Source organism: Girardinichthys multiradiatus, chromosome 18 (assembly GCF_021462225.1).
Source record: "Girardinichthys multiradiatus isolate DD_20200921_A chromosome 18, DD_fGirMul_XY1, whole genome shotgun sequence".
Lineage (NCBI taxonomy): Eukaryota > Metazoa > Chordata > Actinopteri > Cyprinodontiformes > Goodeidae > Girardinichthys > Girardinichthys multiradiatus.
Genome location: NC_061810.1, coordinates 41,607,404 through 41,616,357, shown reverse-complemented (window position 1 = coordinate 41,616,357; position 8,954 = coordinate 41,607,404). Strand labels below are relative to the sequence as shown.

Genomic DNA, 8,954 nt, shown 5'->3' with positions numbered 1-8,954 from the left:
GCCATTTGGACATCTTCGTCTGAATCCGTCTGTTTTCGCCTTATATCGTCTATATCCGTGGAAATGTTCATGCTTCAAAATAAAAGCCGGATAAAAACCACCTGACATTAACATAAAACAGTTGTTCTCTCTGTCAATTTACAACTTTTGATGTAATTTAAATTAAATCGACTGAGCTTCGAGTGAAATGTAAATTTGTTATTTTTTTCTTCATATTTTATGTTATATATTGTTTTAGCTCTGTGGTATTTAAGTATTTTTGTAGATGGACATGGGTGAAGAAAACAACAATCATTGTTTCTGCTATTTATGACCACTGTTTTTTATTTCTTTATTTGTTGGTTTGCGCCTTTCATTTTCTGGTGTCGAAACCCCTTGAAAATTTCAGGTTTTGTTGTTTTCCACTTTAATCCACATGCTTCAAATAAAAACATTTGGAATATATCGAAAATATACTGGGTTTTCCTAGCTGTGTTTTTTTTCTCTAGAAAAGAGAGACTTTATTTACTATTACTGGTATTTGAAGGATTAAAAGTTCAAAAAGTTCATGAATATTTGTTATAAATGGGAAAGTTAATAGTGGCCTTCATAGAAAACGGGGGTACTAATGCAAGATATAGTTAATGGTCATTCTTAAGATGCTGTCCATGGGACATAGATGGGTCACAAAATAAAGTGGAGCTCAAGAGTTAAACATTTGAAGACGTTTATAATAAGAACCAAAAGAATAATTTTTTTTTTCCTGCTGCTATTTTAGTTGACATTTTCGTCAAACTGCACTGCTTCATCTTAAGCTCTTGTAAAGGGCATAAAATACATCCTTACCCATTACAATATTATCATTGAATTTTTTTTTTTACTTTATCTTATATCATATACTGCTCAAAATTTTGTCAAAAAAAGAGTAAGTCAATATTAACTTAAAGATGTTTAAAATAATACTTTAGAACTGTAAATGTTATGATCCAACATGGTTACAGAGATATTTATGAAAGAGTTAAATGAAATATCGACAAGTGAAACCGTGAGTAAAATCTACATGTTAACTAAGCAGTATTAATACTACTAGTGAAGCTAGTAAAATGTTATGATGACCTTCGATGTGGCCTTTAAATTTCCTAGCAGTTTAACGTGGAGTGGATAAATTCCACCTTTCCAGGGTTTAGAGATATCTATGAATGAGTTATTGATTTAAGCTTCTGATCTTTTAGCCCAAACTACACCTTTAATTTAGTTTTCTAATTTTGTTTGTCGTGCTTTTGTGCATTATCGACTCTGACTGGATAAAATTCAAATAATGTGTGTGCATAGCTAAAATGAAACTTTGTAACAATGAAATATGAGGCAATTTTTATGCACGTTTAATTTTGATGCACCTTGTTGTTCTTCTTCAGCTTACGCTTGTTGTGCCAGTGGGGGACTGAATTAGTTATATCACCGTAAACTGGGAGACACCCCCGGTTGTCAGACTGGGGTGTTTATGATAGATATGTAATTGTAAGCCGTATAACAAGTTGTTAGTCTACAACGCGCTACTGTAAGATTTTATTTTATTTTATTTGACTCTTTTTTTCCTTAACCATCAGAAATGAGAGCAGCAGTGACGTTGATTCAACAGTAGGTGGCAGCACTGAATTTGGCTATGCACCTATCCAGAGAAGAAGAATCAGTAGTTGCACGATGTCCTTGCTGGTTTGAATAAAAAGGCGAATTAAAAACTTTTGCCGCTGTCAATAGTAGAGCTGTCTGCCCTACTAGTTCCCGGTAAGGACATTTAAATTATCCTACTGAGAGACTTTTTATGGCTTTATTTTTGTAGCGGAATAACCTATTTTAGTGTCTTTTCAATTAGCTTCGTGCTAACCAGTATCAATATTATTAAATGTATCTGATTGTGATTATGGTTTCCATTTAATAAATGTTTCTGCATCATTACAGACACTCAGAATCAGATAATCCTGATTATTGGTCTTTTCAGAGCTTTAGAGTCAAACTAATAACGTTATAGCAACAATCGTTTGATTTTTCGACTCTGGAACCTTGAATATAACGCAATATATGAAATAAATGACTGAGATGAATGAACAGTCCTATTTTATTGAGATGCAGTTGTATAATTTGATCTTGTGTGTATATATATATATATACACTACTCAAAAAAATAAAGGGAACACTTAAACAACACAATATAACTCCAAGTAAATCAAACTTCTGTAAAATCAAACTGTCCACTTAGGAAGCAACACTGATTGACAATCAATTTCACATGATGTTGTTCAAATGAAATAGACAACAGGGGGAAATCTTTGGTGATTAGCAAGACACTCAATAAAGGAGTGGTTCTGCAGGTGGGGACCACAGACCACTTCTCAGTACCTCTGCTTTCTGGCTGATGTTTTGGTCATTTTTGAATGTTGGTGGTGCTTTCACACTCGTGGTAGCATGAGACGGACTCTACAACCCACACAAGTGGCTCAGGTAGCGCAGCTCATCCAGGATGGCACATCAATGCGAGCTGTGGCAAGAAGGTTTGCTGTGTCTGTCATCGTAGTGTCCAGAGCCTGGAGGCTCTACCAGGAGACAGGCCAGTACACCAGGAGACATGGAGGAGGCCGTAGGAGGGCAACAACCCAGCAGTAGGACCGTTACCTCTGCTTTTGTGTAAGGAGGAACAGGAGGAGCACTGCCAGAGCTCTGCAAAATGACCTCCAGCAGGTCACAAATGTGCATGTGTCTGCACAAACGGTTAGAAACTGACTCCATGAGGACGGTATGAGGGCCCAACATCCACAAATGGGGGTTGTGCTCACAGCCCAACACCGTGCAGGACGCTTGGCATTTGCCAGAGAACACCAGGATTGGCAAATTCGTCACTGGCGCCTTGTGCTAAAATAAGGTTCACACTGAGCACATGTGACAGACGTGACAGAGTCTGGAGACACCATGGAGAGAGATCTGCTCCCTGCAACATCCTTCAGTATGACTGGTTTGGCAGTGGATCAGTAATGGTGTGGGGTGGCATTTCTTTGAACGTCTGCACGGCCCTCCATGTGCTCACCAGAGGTAGCCTGACTGCCATTAGGTACTGAGATGAGATCTTCAGACCCCTTGTGAGACCATATGCTGGTGTGGTTGGCCCTGGGTTCCTCCTAATGCAGGACAACGCTAGACCTCATGTGGCTGGAGTGTCTCAGTAGTTCCTGCAAGATGAAAACATTGAAGCTATGGACTGGACCGCCCGTTCCTCAGACCTGAATCCAATTGAGGATATCTGGGACATCATGTCTCGCTCCATCCACCAACGTCACGTTGCACCACAGACTGTCCAGGAGTTGGTGGATGCTCTAGTCCTGGTCTGGGAGGAGATCCCTCAGGAGACCATCCACCATCTCATCAGGAGCATGTCCAGGCGTTGTAGGGAGGTCATACAGACACGTGGAGGCCACACACAATACTGAGCCTCATTTTGACTTGTTTTAAGGACATCACACCTTACATTTTACTGGGTCTCTGTTCCCGTTTTGAAATTGCTTGAATCTTGCAGCCGTATGATGCCACGGCACTTGTCTGATTAGACATGTACTGAAAAGAATAATGGTGAATTACTGTTGCCAGTAATATGGATGGTACGGTTTTGAATTGTCTTCCTCCTCTTTTTCAGATTTAACTGTCAAAGGAAATTTGTACATCATGCCTCTTCATAAATACCCCCCTAAATTGTGGGAGGCTTTGAAGCTAAAGCAGGGGATCTATGCCCGTCTCCCTAAACACTATCTAAAGTCCCTTGAACAAAAAGAGCCGACACCCGTTCACTGGAGGCCCCTTGGAGTCCAGTACAGAGCAAACCCCAAGACTGGGCTGAAGGAGCGGGTGCAGGATGTCCCAATCCCCATCTACTACCCTCCACAGTCCCAGGATGGTCTGTGGGGTGGAGAGGGCTGGATCACTGGCTATAGATATGCCAACAATGACAAAGTAAGTCTACACGGAGAATTTTTCCTGTCTTAGGTGCTACTGCTGATTGATGGACTCTTGAGTTACACAATCAATCTAAAGTTTACTGAAATCCGTCTCTTGTTCAGATGTCCAACCGTCTGAAGAAAACCTGGAAACCACAGCTGCTAAAGAGAGAATTCTACAGTGAGATCCTGGATCACAAGTTCTCCATCACAGTGACGCCTCGCACTCTGGAGCTCATCGATGCTGCCTTTGGCTTTGACTTTTATGTCCTGAAAGTAAGTTTAGTGTGCACCCTGTGCATTGATTTTTTTTTTTTTTTCATGCTGATATGTCTTCCTGACTTTAGTGTCCACCACTTTTTAGACGCTGAAGGAGGACCTGAACTCTAAACTGGGGATGGACCTGAAGAGGGCAATGCTGCTCCGCCTGGCGCGCAGAGACAAAGAGCTTTACCCCAACGACCCGGTCAAAAGAGATGCCATCTACAGCAAGTACAAGGTGGCTCACCTTGAATTAACATAACTTGAGACTTTTTTTTTTCATAAAGCCTCTGGAGAGAAATTAAGAGTTGCTTGTTTTGTCTTTTTTTTGTGAGCAGCAGTTTGAGATCCCAGAGGAGGAGGCAGAGTGGGTGGGTCTGACTCTGGAGGAGGCCGTGGAGAAACAGAGGCTGCTGGAGCACAAGGTAACAAGTAGTTCAGTCTTTTAAGTTACAGAAAGGACATTTTCTGAAACATTTAACCATCTCTTAAGGTCTGAGATATTTGGGCTGCAAGAAGAAAGAATTGAACATAAAAAAACTGAGTCAGAAAGGCAACAACAGCATGAAAGAAGTAATTTGAATCCTTTTGTACCTGTCTCTCTGAATTTTTAATTAAAGGGCTGAAAAAAAATCCCCTGCAGCCTCCAACTTTAAAACGAAATGCTTTGCTGAATATATTAGGAATTATAGTCCTTATGGCACTGATTTTATCCACATTCATTCAGACATTTCCTATAAAATACCTGGAAAATACTATCATAAATGCTGTTAGTCAGATTATTAACAGAAAAATGATCACAACCAAACCTCCTAAAAGTGACTCTGTGTTAAATCACAAAACATGAAGTAATTTTGGGAGTTCATGTTATAAGAAAATAAATCTGATCTAAGAAAAGGTATTTATATCTTCCCAATTTTTGGTGTTTTAAGTTATTTTCTTTGTAAATAAAAAGTATATTAAAATTATGAATATGACGGTTCTTTCTTTACCTCCCTCTTTGTATCCATTTAAAAAAGGCAGCAGTGTCAGAAGTTTGGAAATTTAAATATTTTATTATGTTAGGTGTTATAATTTGACCTTTATCCATCTTTTTGAACACATTGCCTTTTAAGAGCTTTTTTTAACTGCGGCTTGAAAAACTCTATTTTGACTTTTAAAGTCTGCAGGTTGTTGACTTTGTTTTATTTTAAATCTGGTGTTTCAGGAGCCGGAGCCTCTGTTTAAGGTCTTGTTGGAGGAGCTTGTACAGGAGCTCCAGATGAAGAAACTTTCAGAGCCACATATTACAGAGAAGAAATGATCTTCTGAACTGGACAGAAACTGAAGCCTAAAGTAGGTTTAACTGCCAAGATTATTCAGACGAGGATGAGCGTTTGAGTCGTGATGCTTCAGCGGTGAAAGCACACCCAGGAGAAGTTCGGCCAGACTGAATTACCACCGAGGATAAAGTCATGAGGGAATAATGTTTGTTTATTTTAGCCACGTTTTATTTGTCCCATTTAGGAGTCCGGCATAAAACACTTCAGGGATTGTAGGAAGAGACACGTTGTAAATACTCCCAACTAGCAGAGATATCACCACATATGTCTATCTTATTAAATAAAGTCTTCTTTTTTTTTTTTACCAGAACCTGTTTTAAGTTAATGCTTATTTTAACCTATCCATAAATAAGCTCTCTGATTTAGCGGTTCATTCACTGTTCTGATTTAAAGCCTAACGATCAAAAACGTGATGATACCTTGAGGTAATTAATATTTCTTATTGTCTGTTTAGATAACAGGAAGCCGAGTGCAGCTTAGCTTTGATTAGATCCTGCAGACATATGGCAACAATTAGGAAACCAGAGCCTGCTTCATAGATCTGAAAACTTATTAAAATACATTGTTTTTAAACCAATACATAAAAAACAAAATTAGATGTTTTAGGTGTGGGTTATTCACCAAACTGCACCTATGGACATGAAAACGTTTTTTAACATTGTTGCAGTGGAAGATGTCCACAAAATTATAAAACGAAATCCAACACCATGCCTTGTTATGATGGACCAAACACAACTCAAAGATCATACAGGGTAAAATACATATGTTGATATGTGTCGTACAAATGATGACTTGCATTAACAATCAAATTTTAATATCCCGGACTTGACTCCGAAGCGCTCTTCCCTAGAAAACGTTTTTATGTCCACTTGAACCTGTTCACATTATACCCACAAGCTTCGATGTACTTTTTTGGGATTTAATGTGATAAATTAGCAAACAGTTGTGAGGTGGAAGAAAAACAAAAGAAAATGTGGTGTGCGTTTGTATTCATCCCCATTTTGCCTAATAGCTCAATCATGCAGTCAACTACCTTCTTAAAAGTCACCCAATTAATAATCAGGAAGACCAAGAAACACAGCAGACAGGTCAGGGATGAAGGTGTAAAGAAGATGATAAAACCTTATCTCAAGCGACAACTGCAGACATGCTGCCCATGACTGTCCACCTAACGAAAGACCAGGTTCTGATTTTATATATCATTGAGATAGCCAAGAGGCTCATGGTAACTCTGGAAGAGCTGCAGAGATCTACAGCTCAGGTAGAAGAATCTGTTGACAGGACAACTGTTAGTCACACACTCAAAATATCTGACTTTTATATGAGTGCATTAGGAAAAAAGTCTAAAGAAGTCCTACTTAAAGATTTGCCGCAAGCCACAAAGGAAGCAGGACAAGCATGAGGAAGAAAGTCCTCTGGTCAAATTAAGCTACAATTTTAAGCTTTTCCCCTACATGGTATGTGTGGCAGGGAAACTACCACTGTAAACCACCCTGAACACACCATCCCCATGGTGAAATGTGGCAGTATCCTCCTGTGGCAACTGACTGGTTGGTGAGAAGTTGGATGGAGCTAGATACAGGGCAATACTGGAAGAAAACCAGTTAGAGGCTACAAAAAACTCAACTGGGAGAGAGGTTCAGCTTCCAGCAGGACCAGAACACTAAACCTACAGCCAGAGCTACAGTGGAACAGTTTAGATCAAAGCAAATTCATACTTTGGACTGGCCTAGTCAAAGACCAGAATCCAATTAAGAATATGTGGCCAGATGTGAAAAGTGATATTCACAGATGCTCTCCATCCAATCTGACTGAGCTTGAATGACTTTGCAAAGAAGATGAAGAGGCAAAATGATCAGTTTCTACATGTATAAAGCTAGTAGAGATACCCCAAAAAAGTTGTACAGCAAACTATAGATTGATGAGAGACTGAATATAAATGTTCTCCCCATTTTAGATCATTTGCAAAAGTACTGTAAAAGCAATGTGTCATTTTCCTTCCTCTTCCACAGTATGCACTGGTTTGAGTTGGTCTAACACATACAATCCTAATAAAATAAACTGAAGTCTGTAGTTTTGATGCCACAAAATGTAAAACAAAACCAGGTGTACTGTGTTTTTTGCAAGGCACTCAATGTATGATAAAGCAACACAAAGCAGTTTGTATCGGTTACTTTGTAAAACGTTTCACAAATCCTTATCTCCCAGGAATGTCTCAAGTGGTTAAATGTAATCATCTACTATCAAAATAAGACAAGGGCATTATTATTCAGAAGCAAAATAACTCAGTGCATCCTGTTTTTCTGAGTTAGAACTATGTTTGCCCACTGGATGGAGCCAATCTGTTGCCATTTAAGAAAATGGGCTAAGTGGGTCATTTGAATTATAGAGCCCGGAATCATTTATGAAATTGAGTAAAAACAGTATAATCTGGGATTTATTACCTAAAACCCTTAAACCAAATCACACACATGCCTTTAAAAAGCACTTAAGCAAGTCTAAGCTTCACAACCTGCAGGATTTCTGTATCTAACTTAAGGTTTTGTCCTTAAGTTCATAGGCACCATTATAACTGCTGGAATGAAATCCACACCTGCCTTGGTAAATAATCAGAGATCAGGCAGAGGTATTACTAAGTCTTCAAGATGAACACATACAGAAAAAAGGCGCTGATGTTTGCAAAAACCACAGCAGGCTTGTTTCTCTTCGCCCAGTTTCACTTTCAGCTCTGTGGTGACAGTTGATGGTGCATCTCTCTGTGGTTGCAAACAGCTCCAGCGCAGAGGTGAGGTAAGGCAACATGGTGAGTCCCTCCAGATCTGGGGACTCCCGTGGGTGTTGTAACCAGGCAGCAGGCAGCAGAATTGATACCTGGCACCTGTAAACATAAAGCTTCAGTCCTTATATAGAATGATTGTGTGACTGGAATTACCCCTGTCATTGTGCAGCTGTACAATAGGTAAACAAGCTATGACACACAATAAGCTTGTTTGATGTATTTGGTCTGGTTTTTTTTTTTTTCCTTTTCTGGTTGGCCATCTGTGTACTTTCTGTTTCATCAGTTTAACATTACTGTTTTTAGTTATTTTTGTTAGCAGAGAATAAAGCACCAAAAACAGTCTCCAATTAAATATTTACAAATGTAAATACTCTTTTAGCCCTGCTCTAAAATTATTGTTTTCTTCAATTGAATGAAGTAATTAATCTCTGCCATTTACAGTAAGACAGGTATCTTCTTAGTAAACTGATGTCATCACCTGACACTGTGGGTGTGGCCACGTTGAGTCATACTAGTCACTATTTTTACTCCAATGCTTACCTTTCATTAGTAACTAGTGAAAGGTAAGCATTGGAGTAAAAATAATTTAGGTGTCCTGATTTGTTCTTTCAGGGTCCTAACCTTTAGGTTTAA

General features: G+C 39.1%; 1 protein-coding gene across 1 annotated transcript; it reads left to right on the top strand.

The window, feature by feature from the left end:
• The first annotated feature begins 1,611 nt into the window (after window positions 1–1,611).
• mrpl28 (mitochondrial ribosomal protein L28) lies at window positions 1,612–7,644 on the top strand. Its single transcript, XM_047390738.1, has 6 exons — window positions 1,612–1,764; window positions 3,662–3,975; window positions 4,083–4,235; window positions 4,324–4,458; window positions 4,559–4,645; window positions 5,428–7,644. Exons 2-6 carry the CDS (start codon window positions 3,691–3,693, stop codon window positions 5,521–5,523), a joined length of 756 nt encoding a protein of 251 aa, XP_047246694.1. The 5' UTR covers window positions 1,612–1,764; window positions 3,662–3,690; the 3' UTR covers window positions 5,524–7,644.
• Window positions 7,645–8,954: the final 1,310 nt, after the last annotated feature.

What these genes read in the sequence shown, in the direction of transcription:
- mrpl28 (XM_047390738.1), top strand. Translation starts at nt 3,691, where the DNA reads ATGCCTCTTCATAAATACCCCCCTAAATTGTGGGAGGCTTTGAAGCTA. An exon ending in CCATCTACAGCAAGTACAAG is followed by an intron (nt 4,459 to 4,558) that starts GTGGCTCACCTT and finishes TTTTGTGAGCAG; the next exon opens with CAGTTTGAGATCCCAGAGGA. An exon ending in AGAGGCTGCTGGAGCACAAG is followed by an intron (nt 4,646 to 5,427) that starts GTAACAAGTAGT and finishes CTGGTGTTTCAG; the next exon opens with GAGCCGGAGCCTCTGTTTAA.